The sequence below is a fragment of the Cnephaeus nilssonii genome (genome assembly GCF_951640355.1).
Source record: "Cnephaeus nilssonii genome assembly, chromosome: 9".
In the NCBI taxonomy this organism is placed as follows: Eukaryota; Metazoa; Chordata; class Mammalia; order Chiroptera; family Vespertilionidae; genus Cnephaeus; species Cnephaeus nilssonii.
Window position 1 is genome coordinate 95,797,780 of NC_137080.1, and position 21,832 is coordinate 95,819,611.

The 21,832-nt window shown below is 62.9% G+C and overlaps 1 protein-coding gene across 2 annotated transcripts in view; it reads left to right on the forward strand.

Annotated features, from left to right (window-relative positions):
* Window positions 1–21,832, forward strand: part of TNXB (tenascin XB) — a 63,709-nt gene that overhangs the window by 26,860 nt on the left and 15,017 nt on the right. For both annotated transcript variants that reach the window (XM_079780641.1, XM_079780642.1), the window contains 14 exons: window positions 887–1,180; window positions 3,589–3,879; window positions 4,137–4,445; window positions 5,948–6,280; window positions 6,615–6,938; window positions 8,836–9,141; window positions 10,874–11,173; window positions 12,237–12,524; window positions 12,751–13,059; window positions 13,556–13,870; window positions 13,977–14,300; window positions 14,518–14,841; window positions 16,464–16,796; window positions 17,004–17,327. In XM_079780641.1, the coding sequence (XP_079636767.1) occupies window positions 887–1,180; window positions 3,589–3,879; window positions 4,137–4,445; window positions 5,948–6,280; window positions 6,615–6,938; window positions 8,836–9,141; window positions 10,874–11,173; window positions 12,237–12,524; window positions 12,751–13,059; window positions 13,556–13,870; window positions 13,977–14,300; window positions 14,518–14,841; window positions 16,464–16,796; window positions 17,004–17,327 (4,374 nt within the window). The remainder of the gene's footprint in view (window positions 1–886; window positions 1,181–3,588; window positions 3,880–4,136; window positions 4,446–5,947; window positions 6,281–6,614; window positions 6,939–8,835; window positions 9,142–10,873; window positions 11,174–12,236; window positions 12,525–12,750; window positions 13,060–13,555; window positions 13,871–13,976; window positions 14,301–14,517; window positions 14,842–16,463; window positions 16,797–17,003; window positions 17,328–21,832) is intronic.

The window sequence follows — 21,832 nt, forward strand, 5'->3', positions numbered from 1 at the left end:
GGAGGGATGGGTGAGGTCTGAGAACTATGGCAGCATGGCGGGAGGGGAGTTCTCCGGGAAGAGAAATGGGAGGGGGAAGTCGGAGGGGGGGGCGGGGTTCTCCCCGCAGCTTTCTTTGCCCGGAGTCCTGCCCCCACATCCTGGTCACTCCTCTGCCCCCGCCCCATAGATCTCTCTGGTGGGTGTGGGGAGGTCTCTGATGATGTGACCCTCAACCCCCTCCTCCCCTGCTCTTCCCCACAGCCCCTGCCGCCCCCTCACTGGGCAGGCTAGGATGGCGGCTCTGTCCCTGTGGTCCCACCGGCCAGGTTCCCTGGGGGTGGAGGTTCCTTGGGGCAGGGAGCACCGTAGCCAACAGGCCTGCAGAGATGGGTGAGGTCTGCAGAGCCAGGGAAGGCCGGCGCCTGGGGTCCCCGGCTCTCACATTCCCTGCTTAGGAGACCAGGAAAGCTGATTGTCCCCAAAGCTCCAGGTCACGCTCACCAGAGAGGGAGACAGGGAGAGAGCCGGGCAGGTGGGCTGAGGGGAGTTTCCAAACTGTCAGGAAGAAGCATGGGGGCCTGAAACGTCCCCATGACCTCGGTGTGGAGAGAAACTGGGACCTCGGGGGGGGGGGGGGGGCTTGAGGGGAACATACCCCTTCCCCGGAAGGCTGGTCACAGCGGCTTGGGTGGGAAGCGAGTCTTGGAGGGAGGGCGGAGCCGTCCGGCCTGGAGTCTGGAGTGAGCCGGTGGGCAGGTGGGAGGGAGGAGACGAGGGGCCGTGGTTGGGAGGGCGGAGCCGTCCGGCCTGGAGTCTGGAGTGGGCCGGTGGGCAGGTGGGAGGGAGGAGCCGAGGGGCCGTGGTTGAGCCGGCCCGCGTTGCTCCTCCTCCCCGCCCCCTCTAGGCAGCGACGGGGAAGAGCCGGGGCAGCCCTTGGCCCCACCGCGCCTGGGCGAGCTGACGGCGACCGATGTGACCGGCAGCTCCCTGCGCCTGCACTGGACAGTCCCGGAGGGCGAGTTCGACTCCTTCGTGATCCAGTACAAAGACCGGGACCAGCCCCGGGTGGTGCCTGCGGAGGGGCCCCAGCGCTCGGCCCTCATCACCAACGTGGATGCGGGCCGCAAGTACAAATTCGTCCTCTATGGGTTTGTGGGCAAGAAGAGGCACGGCCCCCTGGTGGCTGAAGCCAAGATCGGTAAGGGAGAGCGCCGCGCACCTCGCCCACCTGCCCTGCCCTGCCCTGTGCGTGTCCTCAGGGTTCTCAGTGCTTTGGAAACTCCAGGAGGGCTTCCTGGAGGCAGGGGACCCTGAGAGGAATCCTGAAGGGAAACAGGCAGGCAGAGAGGCTGAGGAGGGCAGTGCAGACGGAGCCGTGGAGAGCAAGGCGGGGGAGAGTCTGTAGGAGGCCCTGTCTGATTTCCCTCTGGGCAGCTGCGGGCACTGGTCTCATGTCTGACAGGAGCTTGGACCTTGCCTGAGGGCCCTGGGGGGCCTCTGAGGGGTTTTCCGTGGGGAGGGACACGATTCTATTTATCCTACAAGGTACACGGAGGCCCTGGGGCGGGTACCAGGAGAAGTGAGTTCCGTGGGAGCCGGCAAGAAATGGCAGTGGCCTGGTGGGCGGGCAGTGAGTCTGGATGTGGGAGGTGACGGAGACCGTCCCGGTCCCCGGTCCCCGGTCCCCGAGGCAGAGCGGGGAGCAGCGCAGCGGGCGCGTGGTCTCGAGCATTTGCTAAGGCCGCCTGTGCTCCGGAGGCTCCGGGTGCCTCGCACCCATCCTCAGCCCCTGGGAGGCGTGCCTGGCTACAGGCGCCGAGCGGGCACAGAGGCCACGCCAGCAGACAGCGAGAGCCCTGCGGCTGTACTGCTGCCTCACGGCCGAGGGCGGTGGAGGGGAGACCTGAGGAGGGGTGTGGGGTCATCAGTGCCAGCGCACAGGAGCGAGGGTGAGCCGGTGAGAACCCTGGGGATGGCCAACACTGCGGCCCCCACAGAGAAGGAAGAGCCCACAGGGTAGCCTGAGGGGTGGCTTGGAAGAGGGGCTCTGCCCCCGAGAGTGGTGCCCTAGACGTCCAAATGAGGGTGTGGCCAGACCTGTCAGAATCAGAGCTACAGTGTCCACAGGACTTAGCAGTTCGAGCTCAGCACTGCCCTGGGGAGAGCTGGGGGGGGGGGGCTCAGCACTGTCCTGGGAGAGCTGGGGGGGCTCAGCACTGTCCTGGGAGAGCTGGGGGGGGGCTCAGCACTGTCCTGGGAGAGCTGGGGGCGCTCAGCACTGCCCTGGGGAGAGCTGGGGGGGGGGGGCTCAGCACTGTCCGGGGAGAGCTGGGGGGGCTCAGCACTGCCCTGGGGAGAGCTGGCGGGGGGGGGCTCAGCACTGTCCGGGGAGAGCTGGGGGGGGCTCAGCACTGTCCTGGGGAGAGCTGGGGGGGCTCAGCACTGTCCGGGGAGAGCTGGGGGGGGCTCAGCACTGTCCGGGGAGAGCTGGGGGGGCTCAGCACTGCCCTGGGGAGAGCTGGGGGGGGACTCAGCACTGTCCTGGGGAGAGCTGGGGGGGGGACTCAGCACTGTCCTGGGGAGAGCTGGGGGGGGACTCAGCACTGTCCTGGGGAGAGCTGGGGGGGGCTCAGCACTGTCCTGGGGAGAGCTGGGGGGGGACTTAGCACTGTCCTGGGAGAGCTGGGGGCGCTCAGCACTGTCCTAGGAGAGCTGGGGGGGGGACTCAGCACTGTCCTGGGAGAGCTGGGGGGGCTCCGCACTGTCCTGGGAGAGCTGGGGGGGCTCAGCACTGTCCTGGGAGAGCTGTGGGGGGGGCTCAGCACTGTCCTGGGGAGAGCTGTGGGGGGGACTCAGCACTGTCCTGGGGAGAGCTGGGGGGGCTCCGCACTGTCCTGGGAGAGCTGGGGGGGCTCAGCACTGTCCTGGGAGAGCTGGGGGGGCTCAGCACTGTCCTGGGAGAGCTGGGGGGGCTCAGCACTGTCCTGGGAGAGCTGGGGGGCTCAGCACTGTCCTGGGAGAGCTGGGGGGGGGGGCTCAGCACTGTCCTGGGAGAGCTGGGGGGGGGGGCTCAGCACTGTCCTGGGAGAGCTGGGGCGGGGGAGCTGGGATGCAGGCAGGGCTACCACCAGGGTAGACCTCTCTTTCTGGAATCTGTGCTGGGACTAGAGCGCGGGGTGGGAGTGGGGGGCAGACGAGTGGAGGAGGGCAGGAGGGGAGGATGTGGGGCCCAGGGCACGGGTGTGGGAGGCTCTCCCACATCCATTCACTCCACGAACGGTGCCTCACCCCCCCCCCCCCTGCCCCCGGAGAACCCAGCTGGTGAAGCTGGAAGCAGGGGGCAGCCCTGCAGCACCCCCGGCCATGGAGACGGGCAAAGGGCTCCTGGGCCCCTCGCCTCTGAGGCCCGCCCCAGCTGGGCCACACCGGCCCTAGTGCAGCAGACGGCGCCCTTCCTGCGGGCGGGCAGGGCCCGTGGCGGGCACACAGCCGGGCAAGCGGGGTTGGCGGGGCCTGCCCGCTGTGCGCCTCAGCGGCCCGCAGTGAGCCTCCCGTGGCACCGCCTCACACAGCCTCTCTGTCCCCTTCCCTGCGCCCCCTCCCCAGGGCCTCGGCGCGATCCCGGCCCAGAGGCCCCGCCCCGCCTGGGCACGCTGAGGGTGACAGAGCCCACCCCACACTCGCTGCACCTCTCCTGGACGGTCCCCGAGGGCCACTTCGACTCGTTCGTGGTTCAGTACCGGGACAGGGATGGACGGCCCCAGGTGGTGCCCCTGGAAGGGCCGGAGCGCTCGGTCACTGTCGCCCCCCTGGACGCCGACCACAAGTACAGGTTCACTCTGTTTGGCATTGCCAACAAGAAGCGGCACGGCCCCCTCTCAGCCGAGGGCACCACTGGTGAGTGGCAGCACCTACGCCCAGGCGACCCCCCGCCCCCTTCCGCACACTTGTCCTCAGCCGGCACCTGCTGGGCCTCCCCGAAGGCTGGCTCCCCGCCCTAGGGCCCCGGCCTCCCCTGCCCTGCTGGGCCCTGGACGTGTGTCAGACCCTGGCTTACAGGACGCGCCAGGAGGTCAGCACTCCACTAACCCAGTCTGACCCTCAGGGGTGACGGCCGTCTGCCCCTTCAGCCCGGCTGGCTCTCTGATTTACAGCCCCAGAGAGGAGAGAGGAGCCCCACCCCGAGCCGCCCGAGCAGGAGCAGCCGCTGCTGGGGGAGCTGACAGTGACTGGCGCCACCCCGGACTCCCTGCGCCTGTCCTGGACCGTGGCCCGGGGCCGCTTCGCCTCCTTCGTGATCCAGTACAAGGACGCCCAGGGGCAGCCCCGCGCGGTGCCTGTCCCGGGGGAGGAGAGCGCGGTCACCATCCCCGGCCTGGAACCCGGCCGGAAGTATAAAATGACCCTCTACGGCCTCCACGGCCGGCAGCGTGTGGGGCCCGTGTCTGTGGTGGCCGCCACGGGTGAGTCAGGCCTGCAGCCCCAGCCCGCCCGCCCCAGCCTGTCCTCTGAGCGGAACCAGGGATCTGGCCCAGGGCCCCTCCACACCTCCCCCCACCTTCTTTTTCTCCGCTCCAGTTCTGCCAACGCTTCTGCCTCTTCCCTCCCATGTCCCAGGGCTCCCCCCCCCCCGCCCCCGCCACCAGCCCTGCCCCCGGGCGTGGCCCTGCTTCTCCACCTGCAAGAACAGCCCCCTCCCCGAGCCCAGCACCGCCCTCCTCCTGCCTCCTGCCCCTGTGGTCCTCAGCCACTATGTTCTTGCCCAGGGTTTGTGCGGGGTCTTCCCCTTCCGGAACCTGCTTGGGGTGCCTCTGCCCACACCCTGATGCCCCTGCTGCCCTGTTCAGAGCGGGCAGATCCAAGGGACGAGAGCACCGCCCCGCCTGCCCTGCCTGCCAGCATGGGAGGACGCCTCCCGCCCGCCCACTCCCTGACCCCGCCAGCGTGGAGCGGGGGAGGGTCACCAGCCAGCGCATTTCTGTGGTTGGGAGCCCCATGGTTGGGGCATGGCTTTGGATCCAGGTCTCCCGTATGACCCATGGGGCCATGTGCAGGTTACTGAGCCTGTCTGTGCCTCAGCTTTTCCATCTGTCACATGGGGACACTGACGGGAACTGCTCACAGTGGTCAGAACAGTGCCGGGCAACTGAGACCGAGTCTCGGGGCAGCTGCTCTGTCTCCCTGACGCCCTGGCTTGCCAGTATCCTTTTCCGCTCCTCGTCCCTGCCTTCCCCGTCCTCACCTGGGTTACCATTCTTGCCTCCTCCCTCCTCCATCTGCTTCCCCTACGTGGCTCCCCTGGACTGGGAGGGGGTCACAGAAGGGCTGGCTGCCCTTGTCCAGTCTCCCCAGTCCGTGGAGCCCCAGCAAAGACTGAAGGGCAGCTGACATGGGTAGGCGCCCCGGGGCTGCGATTCTAGACAACCAGGGAAGAGCAGGGGGTCCCCAACCCCACCCCCAGCCCCAAATCTCTCGCCCACTTTTGCCTGAAGTCCTGCCTAGCAGCCCATTCCTGAGGGTCAAAGGGGAGGGCGGGCAGGGCCCCTGGGAGCCCTCAGCCGGGCACGTTCCGTCTCTTGCCCTGCTCCTGGGAGGGCCTGGGCAGTGCTGGGGCCGCAGGAGCTGCAGGGAGATGGCAGGTGGGAGAGGCTCACTGCCCCTTAGGGCATGAGGACAGCACTGCGGTGACCTCGGGGACAGACCTCCGAGGGCAGCTTCCCGACCAGCTCTTTTCTCAGACACGAGGGACCCAGCCCCTGCCCCACCAGCCCAGGTGTCCGCACGGCGGGTGGGAGCTGGGGGACCTCAGCCTGTCTCAGGGCTCAGCCACTGGGTGGCTCACACAGGGCTGCACAAACCACTAGTCTACAGCTCCAGAGTGTTTGCCGGCTCTGCCGGTCACCACGTTTAACGTCACCAGCAAAGCAAGTCGCCCTTCAAGCCTGTACCCCATCTGTTTTCTCAGCCTCCCGGGAGGTAGAGGAGGAGACCCCGAGCCCCACAGAACCCAGCACGGAGGCCCCACAGCCCCCCGAGGAGCCCCTGCTGGGGGAGCTGACGGTGACGGGGTCCTCCCCGGACTCGCTGAGCCTCTCCTGGACCGTCCCCCGGGGCCAGTTTGACCACTTCCTGGTCCAGTACAAGAACGGGGACGGGCAGCCCAAGGCGGTGCGGGTGCCGGGGCACGAGGACGGGGTCACCATCTCGGGCCTGGAGCCGGACCACAAGTACAAGATGCACCTGTACGGCTTCCACGACGGCCAGCGCCAGGGCCCCGCCTCTGCCACCGGGGTGACGGGTGAGTGGGTGGTGGGCCCCCGGGGAGCCTGCAGGGGGTCACACTCGTGATGGCTGAGTGGGTGCAGGGGCCCCTCTGCTCCAGGCTGAGCCGTGGCGCCCTTGGTGCCTCCCCTGGGCTCCCTGAGGACCAGCGGGGCCCCGGGCGGAGAAGGGCCCCTGGGCTGTGCGGGGGCTGCCGGCCCACAGGGGACCCCGAGGCTCTGGGTGTGTCAGCGAGGCTGCCCCGGACGGGCTCCCTGCAGTGACCGGGGCCCGGTCGTGACCAGGGCTGGGGAGAAGACCGGGCATCTCCATGGAGCCTGCCTCACCCTCCCTGTGTCTGTCCTTCTCAGCTGCAGAGGAGGAGACCCCCAGCCCCACAGAACCCAGCACAGAGGCCCCAGAGCCCCCCCAGGAGCCCCTGCTGGGGGAGCTGACGGTGACGGGGTCCTCCCCGGACTCGCTGAGCCTGTCCTGGACCGTCCCCCGGGGCCACTTCGACGCCTTCACCGTCCAGTACAAGGACAGGGACGGGCGGCCCCAGGTGGTGCGTGTCGGGGGTGAGGAGAGCGAGGTCACCGTGCGTGGCCTGGAGCCGGGGCGCAAGTACAAGATGCACCTGTACGGCCTGCACGGGGGGCGGCGCGTGGGCCCCGCGTCCACCCTGGGCCTGACCGGTGAGTGGGGCGGGTTGGGTTTCCTCCCGCCGGTGCCCAGCCTCTCTGTGGCGGTGGCTGTCCTTGCCGTGGGCGCCGGGGCCCCACCACCTTGGGGTAGACGAGGAGGAGCAGGTCACAGGACTGACTGCCACCCCTGCACGGCTGGACCCGTTTTAAGCATCGGTGCCTGTTTCCTCGCCTGTAAAACGGGGACCGTGCCCCCTCACAGGGTCCAGGGCGCTGGCAGCAGAAAGCCTGCAGGAGGCCTGGCACATGGAGGGCATGCTGTCCGCGGCTGCCTCTGGGCTGCTGCAACCTCCTCTGCCCCTGGCTGCGTGGCTGGTCAGTGTGCGTGAGGCCCAGGCCCCGCCGGTGGGCGGAAGCTCCCCCCGCCCCCGTGAGCGCCTTGCAGCCAGGAGAAGCCTCCCGCCTGGCTGCCCGGCCGCCGCGCAGGACCTGGCCGGGGCACCTCCTCTCCGAGCCGCGGCACAGAGGCCGGGCCAGGCGGCCGCTGGGCCTCCCGCTGACCTGCCCCGCGTGGGCCCAGCGAGGAGCGTCCCTGGCCTCCAGTTCGCTGCAGGAACGATACACAGTTTTGCAAAACCACTTTACTATCGGGAACGAGCACAGAGTTGACAGCAGAGGAACGGAGAGGTTTGAGTGAGGCTGATGTCCACAGAGCCCGCCCTCACCATGACGTGGTTGGCTTCGTTTCCAGAACCTTCCACTCCGGTTTCTTTTCTTTAGTCGGCACTGAGAGTGGGGGGGGGGGGAAGCGGCCTGAGTTACCGTCCTGCACCTAGCAAGCAGGGAGCCGGCCGTGCAGCCAGGAGCAAGGCGGGCAGCGAGTTAGAAACATCTCTAAATTGGAAACATGTTTTGCCAAGTGCAGCCTCGGGCCTGCGTGCCCGCGGTGGGTATAATCCTGCCTTCCCAGGTGCGCCAAACCACCAACCCTGAGGCTTGAGGCGAGGGCCAGTCCCTTTCTCGTGGCAGGAAGTAGGGAGAGCAGCGAGCAGAGCCGAGGCCGTGAAATGAAGCGCGTCCCTGCCCTCCCCACGCAGACTCATCTCTCCCTGAAGCCTCGTCAGCAGCCTGTTTTTATTTTACTTTTAATCTATTTTTACTGATTTCAGAGAGGAAGGGAGCGGGAGGGAGAGAGAGAACGTCAATGATGAGGGAGAATCATTGGTTGGCTGCCCCCTGCACGTCTCTACTGGGGATCGACCCTGACCTCCTGGTTCATTGGTTGACGCTCAACCACGCATTACCTTAGCCAACGTGTGGTGACCCACTGGTGTGGGGCACAGCCAGGGCTCCTGCTGCTGAGCTCCCGTGCTAGCGGGGGAGACGGCACCCCGGGCACAGGCCCGTCAGCGGTGCCACATGACGTGGCACGGGAGGCAGCCGAGCCCGGTAGGCGAGTGATGGGAAGGAGGGGGGAAGGGCCGCTGAGGAAGGAGGACGAGCACCTGCCACCCAGGCCCTTGGAGACAGCTTGGGGCAGAGGGAAGGTGCCCCAACATCTGTGGACTGGCGAGGAATGTTCTGGAATTGGGGTGGGGGGGTGCGAGATGGACGTGCAGGCCTCGGGGCACCGTCAGGGCGTGGCTTTGCTCTGGATGAGATGGACGCCCCTGACCACCTGCTAACAGTGGGCGCAGAGGAGGGTGAGGGCGAGGCAGGCGATCTGGGGGCGGTCCGGTGGTCCGTGGAGCTGGCGCTGCCTGGCGAAGGCGGCGGAGTGGGTGAGCAGCGGCAGCCCCCCACAGCCCCGGGGCCTGGAAGAGTGAGGGGAGGGCTCGGGGCCCATCAGAGTTTGATGTCCGAGCCCCTCGCGGGCACCACGAGGACAAAGGACGTGCTCAGCACCCAGGGGAGGCGGGCTTTCCTAACAGCCGCCTCCCTCCCTCAGGTGCACCCCCGGGAGCCGCTCCTGCTGCCACCGAGCCGCCCCGGGGCCCGCGCCTGGGGGAGCTGACTGTGACCGGCGTGACCCCCCGCTCCGTGGGCCTGGCGTGGACCGTCCCCGAGGGCCAGTTTGACTCCTTCGTGGTCCAGTACGAGGACAGGGACGGGCAGCTGCAGGCGGTGCCTGTGGCCGCAGCCCAGCGCGAGGTCGCCGTGCCCGGCCTGGAGCCCGCTCGCCGATACAGGATGCTCCTCTACGGGCTCCACGGCGGGCAGCGCCTGGGCCCGCTCTCCGTGGGAGCGGTGACGGGTGAGTGAGGCCAGGCGGGCCCCAGCCGTGGCTTTCCGGAGCCCCCACGCCATCTCTCCGGTCCTGCCCTGCCCCCTCCACAGGCTGGACCTTCGCCCCCCCCCCCGCCCCGCCCCACTGTCTCCCTCTCGCCTGCCCCACTTCCAGGGCAGATGCCTCGCCCTCGCTCCCTCTCACTGTCTAGCCGTCTCCTCCACTCCACACGCCCGCTGTGTTTGGACATGGCTGCCACCGCCCCTGCCGCCCACTTTGGTGGCGTTAGGTGGCGGTCACCCCGTGAAGCCTGTCACCGGCGCCCGGCCCCTCTGGAAGTGGCCCGTGCTTGGCTCCCAGGCCGCCTGCCCTCGTGGCTTCCTGGACTGGTTTCCACCGTGTGTGCCAGGGTGTCTGCAATGTGTGTGCAGTGTTTTAAAAACCGTAAAATAGCCCTGGCCAGTTTGGCTCAGTGGATAGAGCGTTGGCCTGCGGACAGAAGGGTCCTGGGTTCGATTCAGGCCAGGGCACATGCCCGGGTTTCGGGCTCAATCCCCAGTGTGGGGTGTGCAGGAGGCAGCCAATCAATGGTTCTTGAATAAATGGAAAACATATCCTCGAGTGAGGATTAAGAAATAAATAAAAGTAAAAACGTAACATAAAATGCATGGGATTACAAAGGAAAACAATAATGTCAACATACAGTTATCAAAGTGTTTTTGAATGCAAACGTGAGGTTTAGGGACGCAGGGACTTCTGTGCCCGCCGTGAAGTCAGAAGGCTTGTGGCACCTGTGGAAGTGGCTGGGCGTCGGCAGCAATGCCAAGGTGATGGGAAGACATCTGAAGTCACAGGTGCTGCTAGAACCGTGGTCGGCAAACCGCGGCTCGCGAGCCACATGCGGCTCTTTGGCCCCTTGAGTGTGGCTCTTCCACAAAATACCACATGTGGGCGCGCACGTACAGTGCGATTGAAACTTCGTGGCCCATGCGCAGAAGTCGGTTTTCGGCTCAGAAGAAATGTCAATTGTTGTGCTGTTGATGTTTGGCTCTGTTGACTAATGAGTTTGCCGACCACTGTGCTAGAACACTGTTGTCCACGTAAGAGATGTTCAAACCTGTTGAGAATTTTTGTGAGTTTATTTGAACCAAACAGATGACAATTGCTGGGAAGCAGAATCTCAACAAATTGAGAAAATGCCCTGGAAAATGGCACCTGTGCGCCCTGCTTTATACATTAGGGTCAAAGGAGAAGCGACAAGTGGGCTACCCGAAACCCCCTGGTGCTGGGGGCGGGAGGGGGGAGAGCGAAGGGGGGCGGGCGGATAAGGAGTGAAGTGGTGGGCACGCTGCCTCACTTAGGTGGGCAGGGCAGGCAGCAGGCAGCTACGAACACGGGACCCCCGTGCGGGCTGTGCTCTGGGGTCCGAGGGAAGCAGGGAAGTGGCTTTGTGACTGCCAAGGCGTGCTTGTCAGTGTGCTAGCCCAGGAGCGGAAGGACAATAGGCGGCTCAGTTAGGGGCAGATGGACTTAGTCGGGGAGACGCCGACCTAGGACGTGCCCGCCCACCACGCGCTCGCAGGTCAGCACGCGGCCCCGTTTGTCCCCACGAGGCTGCTTCCTGTGTCCGGGGAAGGAAGCGCACCGTCCGACAGAGGGCAGTCCCAGTGCAGCCAGGCCCGGCCCTGGGAGCCCGGAGCCCGGGGGGGCAGCTGTCCCTCAGCGCGCTCAGCCCTGTCCTCTGTCCCCCCCCACCCAGCTCCCCTCCCACCAGCTCCAGCCACAGAGTCCCCCCAAGAGCCGCGCCTGGGGGAGCTGACCGTGACAGATGTGACCCCGAACTCCGTGGGCCTCTCATGGACGGTTCCTGAGGGTGAATTCGACTCCTTCGTGGTCCAGTACAAGGACAGGGACGGGCAGCCCCGGGCGGTGCCTGTGGCCGCAGACCAGCGCGAGGCCACCGTCCCCGGCCTGGAGCCCCACAGGAAGTACAAGTTCCTGCTCTTTGGGATCCAGGAAGGGAAACGACGCAGCCCCGTTTCTGTGGAGGCAAAGACAGGTGAGAGGGGCCCCCTGAAACTAGCCGGAGGCCCCGCTCCATGCCGCCGGGTCTCCTGTCCTGCCCCCAGGCCCCCCTTTGTGCTCCTGTTTCACTGGACAAGCCCCCCACCCGCCCAGGCCCCTGAGAGCCAGGCCGACTTCCCCCTCTTCTCACAATCCTACTCCTGTGAAGGGGGAGGCCCCCCAGGACGTGGCGCCTGGGGGCAGGTGCTGGGAGGGGGAGAAAGGAGCAGAGCCCCCCTCCCTGGCCCGGGGTCCTCAGTCCTGTGGTCTTGCCGTCTCCCCTCCGACTCTCACCTGAGTTCTCACCCTGTTGCCTCAGGCCCATCGGGTCCCCTGTCTGCCCCAGGGACCGCTTTCCTCCCGTCCGCTCGGGGCCTTGGCGACGGGACCCCCGGAGCCCAGGGCTGGCGGCCGGCTGCCCCTTTCCCGGGTTTCAGTCGGGGCCCCCTTGCCCCAGGGGCTCTGTTGCCAGAAAACTCCAGCAGCAACAATGCGGCCAGTGTCCTCGCCATCTGGGAGGCAGCACGCCAGCTCCTCCCAGGCCTCAGGGAGGCTTCCTGCTCCCACACCAGATCGTCCCCGTCTGAGCTCCCCGTCTTCTCCCCGACCCTCACTCAAGGCAGCCGCTCCACCAGGGCCTGGGGGATCACCTCCATCCTCACAGCACATCGTGCGCCCCCTGCCCCCCCTGTCAGGGATCCCGGGCCCCTTTGATGTCCCCAGAGGCCAGTCAGATCAGCAAGAGCGGCCCTGGGTAACAGGAGAGAAACGCACGCCTGCCAGCTGCCCCTGCAGGCGGGGGCCAGTCGGATGGGCGGGAAGAGCCGGGCAGCACGAGGAGTCAGATGGGCAGCGGCCCGGGACCTTGCCCCAGAGCTGCCTCAGGACCGAGGCCCCTCCGGGCGCAAGTGGACAGAGGCGCCGGCCGCTGGGGTGTGGGAGGGCGGGAAGATGAGGGGGCACTGCTCCTCTGGGCGGTTCTGGGCTTTCCAACTCCAGTGAGAGGCCGTGAAGGAGTCGCTCTGGGAAATAAACACAGAACCGTTCCTCTCCGCCAGCTGCCCCCGGGGACGCCAGCCCGCAGGCCCCGCCCCGCCTCGGGGAGCTGTGGGTGACAGAGCCCAGCGCGGACTCGCTGCGCCTCTCCTGGACGGTCCCCGAGGGCCACTTCGACTCCTTCGTGGTCCAGTTCAAGGACAGGGACGGGCCCCGGACGGTGCCTGTGGGGGGCCGCGAGCGCTCGGTCACCATCACCCCCCTGGACAGCGGCCGCACGTACAGGTTTCTCCTCTACGGCCTCCTGGGCAAGAGACGCCACGGCCCCCTCAGCGCGGACGGCACCACAGGTGAGGCCGCTGCCTCTGCCCTGGCGGCGGGAAGGCGTCTGGCTCCCTGCAGGCCGCCGTCCCCCTGTGACCTGGTCCCAGCCGCTGGGGCTGGGTCCCGTCCCGCCTTCTCCTGGCCTCAGCCCATGGCACCCGCCCTTCGCGACTCAGCCCTGGCAGAGCCGGTCTCCAGGCCTCTGGACCCTGCCCTTGGGGTGGCCCAGCCTTCCCTCTGTATCTCCCTCAGGGGCGCAGAGCGCTGCCAGCGGTGCGGGAACAAAGCGTCCCCCCAAACCCCGTCTGGGGGCGGAGCTGCAGGTGACCAGCGTGACACCGGACTCCGTGGGCCTGGCCTGGACCGTCCCCGAGGGCCAGTTCGACTCCTTCGTGGTCCAGTACAAGGACAGGGAGGGGCGGCCCCAGGTGCTGCCTGTGGGGGGCGGCCTCAGGGAGGCCACGGTCCGGGGCCTGGACGCCGCCCGCAGGTACAAGCTGCTGCTGTACGGGCTGCACCAGGGCAGGCGCGTGGGGCCCCTCTCGGCCCTCGCCGTGACAGGTGAGTGCGCGGCTGCGGCACTGACCGTCCCGCCTTCCCCCAGGCTCTCCCGCCTCTCCCGCCTTGCCGTTCCTGAACTTTCCATGGCCCTTTTTGGGGAAAGGGATCTGCTATACAGAGATAAATTTACACACAGTCAAGTTCTCCCACTTAAAGGGAATAAGTCAGTATGTTTGGGCACATGCGTAAGTCATGAAAGCGTTACCACGCTGAGCTGTAACCTGTCTCTGAGCCCAGTCGGCTGCGCCCCCGGCAGGCAGCGCGCCAGCCCAGCGCGGCCACGGCCGCAGACGCCCTTCGGAGGTTTCATCCGCAGGATCCCGACGCAGGCCTCTGTGTGTCGCGTCTTGCATTTAGCACCATGTCTTGGAAGTGCCTCGCTGCGTAGCAATAGTTGGCCCTCCTGGTCACCGCTTCCCTTCCCCGCGGCCCGCCCCTTTGAGACCTGGGATGGCGACAGACCCGTCACCCGCCTCTACCTGTCTCTCTGAACCAGCCCCCAGGGAGGACATCGGAGCTGGGGCCACAGCCCCAAGCCCTCCTGAGGCGGAGCCCCAGCTCGGGGAGCTGACCGTGGCCGAGGCCACCCCGCACACCCTGCACCTGTCCTGGACGGTCACGGAGGGGCAGCTGGACTCTTTTGAGGTCCAGTACACAGACCAGGATGGGCAACTCCAGGTTGTCAGTTTAGGGGGCGACCAGAGGGACATCACCCTCTCGGGCCTGGAAGCCGACCACAGGTACCGGGTGAGCGTGTACGGCCTCCGTGGCCCGCAGCGCCTGGGTCCCGTCCAGGTGGAGGCCCAGACAGGTGAGCGAGAGGAGCTGCACCCTGCGTCCTGCACGCCGCAGAGCCCCGAGGAGCGCGGGGCCCGGGACGCTCTCTCAGGGGCTTCTCCCTCCTGCTCTCTGTTCAGCCCCAAGGGACGAGGAGGAGGAACCTTCAGAACCGCCCCCCACCACCCCCCAGCACCCCGTCAAGCCTCGCCTAGGGGAGCTGACGGTGACGGGGTCCTCCCCGGACTCGCTGAGCCTCTCCTGGACCGTCCCCGAGGGCCAGTTTGACCACTTCCTGGTCCAGTACAAGAACGGGGACGGGCAGCCCAAGGCGGTGCGGGTGCCGGGGCACGAGGACGGGGTCACCATCTCGGGCCTGGAGCCGGACCACAAGTACAAGATGCACCTGTACGGCTTCCACAACGGCCAGCGCCAGGGCCCCGCCTCTGCCACTGGGGTGACGGGTGAGTGGGTGGTGGGCCCCCGGGGAGCCTGCAGGGGGTCACACTCGTGATGGCTGAGTGGGTGCAGGGGCCCCTCTGCTCCAGGCTGAGCCGTGGCGCCCTTGGTGCCTCCCCTGGGCTCCCTGCAGTGAGCGGGGCCGGTCGTGACCAGGGCTGGGGAGAAGACCGGGCATCTCCATGGAGCCTGCCTCACCCTCCCTGTGTCTGCCCTTCTCAGCTGCAGAGGAGGAGACCCCCAGCCCCACAGAACCCAGCACGGAGGCCCCAGAGCCCCCCCAGGAGCCCCTGCTGGGGGAGCTGACGGTGACGGGGTCCTCCCCGGACTCGCTGAGCCTGTCCTGGACCGTCCCCCGGGGCCACTTCGACGCCTTCACCGTCCAGTACAAGGACAGGGACGGGCGGCCCCAGGTGGTGCGTGTCGGGGGTGAGGAGAGCGAGGTCACCGTGCGTGGCCTGGAGCCGGGGCGCAAGTACAAGATGCACCTGTACGGCCTGCACGGGGGGCGGCGCGTGGGCCCCGTGTCCACCCTGGGCCTGACCGGTGAGTGGGAGGGGGCCAGGGCGGGGAGGAGGGCCCTGGGAGACTCCCCCTTTGGCACCATCTTTGTGGACATACCAGTGCCCCCCGCAGGCTCCGCCGCTGGCCTGGCGTCCTGGTGGAGGGCGGTGCCTGCGGCAGGTGGGCTGGGGCTGCAGAGTGGCTTCCCCCGCAGGGGCCTCGGCAGCTGATGCTGGTCTCCACCCGCTCTGGCCGCACCTCACAGCCCAGGGGTCGGACACTTTCTGAGAACTCGTGGGAGGGAGGCCCACCCGTGTCCCTGGCCCTTCCCGCCCGCTCGGCCTCGCTGGCGACTGGAGGCCCTGACAGGCGTGGAGGTGCTCAGAGAGCGGCCTCTAGCCGCAGCGCCCACCTCACGTTCAGACCTCACCAGGCTTAGGGCTGCGGGGGTCAGCCAACATGGGAGCCCTGGGCCTAGCCGCGGGAGTTCACGGGTCGACCTTGAACTTGGCAGAGAGACAAGGCCTTATCCTAATGGGGCTCCCGGTCGTGGGAAGACAGGCTGTGAACCGACAGAACAGGCAATGGGGGGGGGGGGGGGGGATATGACAGGAAGTCCTGGGCAGGCCAGGCCCGGGCTCGAGGCCTAGGCAGCCGTCCAGCTCCCCCGGGACAGCTGAGGCTGCGGTCAGGCCGGCGTCGGCATGGTGACAGCACGATAGGACCGAGAGTGTGTCACATCCACGGTGGCACGGCTGGTGCAGAGGCTGGGGACGGGGAGCACGGGGGCACCGGGAGGGTCTGGGTGAAGTGCTCGGAGTGGGGGACAGTCCGGAGAAGGGGTGCAGAGGTAGGCAGCTCAGGCAGCAGGGCTCCTCCGGGCACACAGAGGCTTGTAAGTCAGACCGACTCCATCGCCGTGCGTTTCCGGTCCCATTCTGGACCTGCGCAGAGGGATGGGAGGGAGGCGGGACAGCAGGGGGAGGGGGGAGCACAGGGAGAGGTGGGGGTGGCCCAGGCCAGGATGTTGGGGCTGCAGGTGTGTGGGTGGGGAGATGGGAGAGAAGTTCAGAGAGAGTGAGGCCCGGGGGCAGCTGAGGACTGAGGAGGGAGCAGGGCCAGGGAGACTGCAGGTTTCTGGTCGGGTCTGAGCTGTTTGGGAGCAAGTCCTGAGCCAAAGCGAGTGAGATGCCGCCCAGCCCCAGTGGAGGGAGCCCAGGGCACAGGGACCACGAGGTCTCTGTTCAGAGGAGAGCAGAGCCTGTGCTGAGGGGGGTCCCAGGGGTGCTGCTGGGTGTGGGGGAGGCAGGTGCTGGAGTGGGGGTCCCAGGGGTGCTGCTGTGGTGGGGGAGGCGGGTGCTGGATGAGGGGGTCACAGGGGTGCTGGTGGGATGGGGGAGGCAGGTGCTGGATGAGGGGGTCACAGGGGTGCTGGTGGGATGGGGGAGGCAGGTGCTGGATGAGGGGGTCGCAGGGGTGCTGGTGGGGGGGAGTTGGGGGAGGAAGGCTGACTGTGAGGGGTTGAAGGTGACATTAGAGGGACCAGAAAGAATTGGAGTTAGAGCCACTGTGGATGGCAGATTCTGTTCCTTTCTATCTTATTTTTCAATGGATCTCCGCTGAGGGCTGAGGAGACCTCACCTGTCCCCCATGTCTCCGTCCAGCTCGTCCAGCTCCCGACTACGAAGCTGTGACCACCCAAGTCCCGCTCACCACGACCCCCGAGCCTCCCGTCAAGCCTCGCCTGGGGGAGCTGACGGTGACGGGGTCCTCCCCGGACTCGCTGAGCCTCTCCTGGACCGTCCCCGAGGGCCAGTTTGACCACTTCCTGGTCCAGTACAAGGACGGGGACGGGCAGTCCAAGGCGGTGCGGGTGCCGGGGCACGAGGACGGGGTCACCATCTCGGGCCTGGAGCCGGACCACAAGTACAAGATGCACCTGTACGGCTTCCACGACGGCCAGCGCCAGGGCCCCGCCTCTGCCACCGGGGTGACGGGTGAGTGGGTGGTGGGCCCCCGGGGAGCCACACTCGTGATGGCTGAGTGGGTGCAGGGGCCCCTCTGCTCCAGGCTGAGCCGTGGCGCCCTTGGTGCCTCCCCTGGGCTCCCTGCAGTGACCGGGGCCCGGTCGTGCCCAGGGCTTGGGAGAAGACCGGGCATCTCCATGGAGCCTGCCTCACCCTCCCTGTGTCTGTCCTTCTCAGCTGCAGAGGAGGAGACCCCCAGCCCCACAGAACCCAGCACGGAGGCCCTAGAGCCCCCCCAGGAGCCCCTGCTGGGGGAGCTGACGGTGACGGGGTCCTCCCCGGACTCGCTGAGCCTGTCCTGGACCGTCCCCCGGGGCCACTTCGACGCCTTCACCGTCCAGTACAAGGACAGTGACGGGCGGCCCCAGGTGGTGCGTGTCGGGGGTGAGGAGAGCGAGGTCACCGTGCGGGGCCTGGAGCCGGGGCGCAAGTACAAGATGCACCTGTACGGCCTGCACGGGGGGCGGCGCGTGGGCCCCGTGTCCACCCTGGGCCTGACTGGTGAGTGGCAACTGAAGGGCCCCAGGGTTGGGCTTAGGAAAGGTCTCAGTAGTGGGGTCTCAGAGTCTCTTCCAGTTCAGACCATAACCTCTCGACCTCTGACCCACACCCTGTCCACTGGGCAGCTCAGCACAGGTGCGGTCCAGGGGCAGGAAGCAGGTCTCAGGGCGGGGCCCAGCCATCTGAGATGCCCTTGGGTACTGAGGCTTCCAGCTAAAACCGCCATGGCCCTGTGGCTCTCCGCTGGGCCTGGAGCTCTGCAAAGAGCTCTCTGGGGGCAGCTAGGATATAGGCCTTGAAATATGAATGCAATCAACAAGCATTTATGGATACAATTTCAAACAAGCAGGAAGAGTCGGATAATGAAGGCCCAGGGTCATCACCTGCTTCCACCATATATCAACTCCTGCCAGAGGGCTCGTCCTAGAATGCCTCTTTATTAACCACTTTATTGATGTAATTCACGTACCAGAAAAGTCATCTGTTTCAGTATACAACTTGTGGATCTGTAGTGTGTTTCCTGTGTGCATGCTTCACCGCTGTCTTGTTCTAGAACTTTCCACCACCCCAAGCAAAAGCCTCCTCTCTACCACTTCGATGCCAGGCCCAGGCCGCCTAGTCTGTGTTCTGTGTCTGAACTGGCTTAACACCACACCAGTGGAAGCATGCAGTACATGTTCCATGCTGGCTTCACTGAGCACGTGTTTGAGGTCCACCCATGTTGTAGCATTAAGCAGTACTTTATTCCTTTGTACAGCCAAGTAGTATACCTTATAGGGTAGGCCACTGCTGTGTTTTTACACTCATCCTAGACACTGCACTTCCTCACCATATTTACAGTCCTCTCTTTAAGAAGGCTGTTTAAAAATGACCATATGATACTGATTGTACCTTAAAAATGAACAGTCATTCCTTAGTGTCCTCAAGTATCAGTCACTGCTATAGTTGCCTGGTTGTATCATATTTGTTGTTTTCCAAATTTGTTGCTGAAATTTGGTCTAAATAAAGAAGGTAGGTAGGCAGATTTTAAATGGCGGTGGAGTAAGTGGATGTTGCATAGACATGCTCCCAGGACCAAACTGGAATTACAACTGAAATACGGAAAAACCTCCAGAATAATTAATGGAAGATTCACTGGAGAAAACCCTGATAATAGAGGACGGAAAGTGGAGACCGCAGAGACTGGTTGGAAGGGCCAAGGCGCAAAAGGGCTGGCTGGGCTCCCACAGACAGCAACTGAAGTCCTGGAGAGATATCTCAACTATGGGGGTGCCACTGAGAACTCTGGGATCAAATTCCCAAGCTGGGCCCCCCAGCAGAAAGCACCAGAACTGAGAAAGGTACCCACATAACATCTAGCTGGGAAAATCACCAGGGTTGCTTCTGCCAGGGAGAGACGGCTGGAAATTCAAGCACCCTCTTAAAGGTCCAGTGCACAAAATTCCCTGTGGAGCCACTCACCTTGTGCTCTGGCAGAGGGAGGGCAGAGTGGACTGGAGCTGTGTGAGCAGAAGCCAGGGTTGGGGCTCAGGGGTTAGAGCTCAGAAGGCAGACAGCTTGGTTTCCTGTGCTGAGTCATTCCCTCACTATGCGGAGGTGATCTTTCTCATGCAGACATTTGCTATACAGGCAGCCTTGACTGGGGGGAAGACAATTGACCCACCCCATTGGAAAACCCATTAAGAGACTGAGAATAACAATTAGCCTCCAGGCAGAAGCAATTGCACCATCCTGTTGAAAAAAAAACCCTGCCACACCTGTAGACAATTGCCTGAGGGCAATTTAAGACCAAATCCTATCAGTCTGTAGACAGAGGTGGTCTCTGGAAGCTTTGAGTCTTTGCCTAAGATAATTAGTCAAAAACAGCTTGACACCATCCTGCACTAGAGATTGAGAGATGTACAGATCTACCTAATACATAGTCACAAACCCAAACAGGTAGCCAAAATGAAGAGACAAAGAAACAACCCCAAATGAAAGAACAAGAGAAGTCTCCAGAGAAGAGAGAAATGAAATGGAGATAAGAAATTTATCTGATATAAAGTTCAGAATAATGATGGTAAAGATGCTCAAAAGCATGAGAAAAGATATAGTAACTATGAAAACACAAAGAATGACATAGCACAAATAAAGAACACATTGGAAGGAATACACAGCTGATTAGGGGAAGCTGAGAATCGAATCAGAGAATTAGAAGATAGGGTTTTTTAAAAATCACTAAATCAGAGAACCAAAAAGGAGAAACAATAATAAAAAAAAGGAGGACAGCTTAAGGGAACTGTGGGACAACATGAAACATAACAATATTTGAAGAGTAGGTGTGCCAGAAGAGGCAGAAAGGGAGAACATGTCTGAAGAAATAATGGCAGAAAACTTTCCTAACCTGGTAAAGGAAAAAGTCACACAAGTTCAGGAGGCACAGAGAGTCCCAAGTAAGAAGAACTCAAAAAGGTCCACGCCCAGACACATCATAATTAAAATGCCAAAAATTAAAGACAAAGAGAGAATCTTAAAGGCAGCAAGAGAAAAGTAAACTATTACCTACAAAGGAGTTCCCATAAGGCTGACACCTGATTTCTCATCAGAAACTCTACAGGCCAGAAGGGAATGGCATGGAGTACTCAAGGTAAAGGAAAGCAAGGATCTGAGACCAAGATTACGATATCCAGCAAGGCTATCATTCAAAATAGTCAAATACAGAGCTTCTCAGACAAAAAATGGCTAAAGGAGTTCATCACCACCAAGCCAGCATTAAAAGAAATGCTAAAAGGACTACTGTAATGAGAAGAAATAGAGAACGCTAGGCATACAGAAGCAGAATGGCATAAATAAGCACCTATCAATAATAATCTTAAATGTAAATGGATTAAATGTGCCCATCAAAACATGACCCAACTATATGCTGTCTACAAGGGACCCACCTCAGAACAAAAGACACACACAGGATGAGAGTGAAGGGATGGAAAAATTTTTCCATGCAAATGGAAATGAAAAAAAGTTGGGGTAGCAATACTCATATCTGACAAAATTGACTTCAAAATGAAGACCATCAGAAGAGACAACAAAGGTCACTACATAATACTAAAGGGATTGATACAACAAAAGGATATAATCCTGGTAAACATATATGCACCAAATATAGGAGCACTGAAATATACAAAAAAGAACTTCTAGAGGACTTTAAGGGAGAGATCGATAACAATACAAAAATAGTAGGGGAACTTTAACACCCCACTGACTTCACTGGATAGATCTTCCAGGCAAAAAATCAACAATGACTCTAAAGGACACAATGGATCTGATGGATTTAATAGACATTTATAGAACAACCAGAGGCCCAGTGCACAAAATTCATGCACAGGGGAGGGGGTCCCCTCAGCCCAGCCTGCACCCTCTCCAATCCAGCACCCCTTGGGGGATGTTCGACTGCCAGTTTAGGCCCGATTGGGATTGGGCCTAAACCAGCAGTCGGACATCCTTCTCACAATCCTGGACCACTGGCTCCTAATAACTCACCTACCTGCTAGCCTGATCGCCCCTAACTGCCCCCCCTGCCAGCCTGGTCACCCCCAACTGCCCCCCCACCAGCCTAGTCGCCCCTCACTGCTCCCCCCTGCCAGCCTAATTGCCCCCAACTGCTCCCCTCTGCTGGCCTAATCACCCCTCACTGCCCCCCTGGCTGGCCTGGTTGCCCCCAACTGAACCCCCCGCTGGCCTGGTCACCCCTAACTGTCTCCCTGCCAACCTGGTTGCCCCCAACTGGCCCCCTGCTGGCCTGGTTGCCCCCAACTGCCCCCCCCTGCTGGCCTGGTTGCCCCCAACTGCACCACCTCCGCAGGCCTGGTTGCCCCCAACTGCCCCCCCCCACCAGCCTGGTCGCCCCATGCAGCCTGCTGTTCAGTCGTTTGGTCATCCTCACTAACCCTTCTGCCGGCCTGGTTGTAGACAGCCATCTTGTGAGGGCATGAGGGTCAATTTGCATATCACCTCTTTATTATATAGAATTCACCCCCAAACCTGCAGAATATACATTCTTCTCAAGTGCACATGGGTCATTCACAAAGATAGATCACATGTTATGATACAAAGCAAGTCTCTACAAGTTCAAGACGACTGAAATCATATCAAGCATCTTCTCAGATCACAGTGGAATGAAATTAGACATCAACTACAGTAAAAACAACCCAAAACACTCAAACACATGGAGGCTGAATAGCATGTTATTAAGCAATGAATGGGCTACCAACAAGTTCAAGAAAGAAATAAAAAAAATCCTGGAAATAAATGAAAATGAACCACAACAACTTGAGATCTCTGGGACACAGCAAAAGCAGTTCTGAGAGGGAAATTCATAGCACTACGTGATTGCCTCCAAAAAAATTAACAATAAACTATTTAACCCTACAACTTAAAGAACTAGAAAGAGAACAAGAAAAGCCCAGAGTAAGTAGAAGGAAGGAAATAATAAAGATCAGAGCAGAAATAAATGACATCGAGACTAAAAA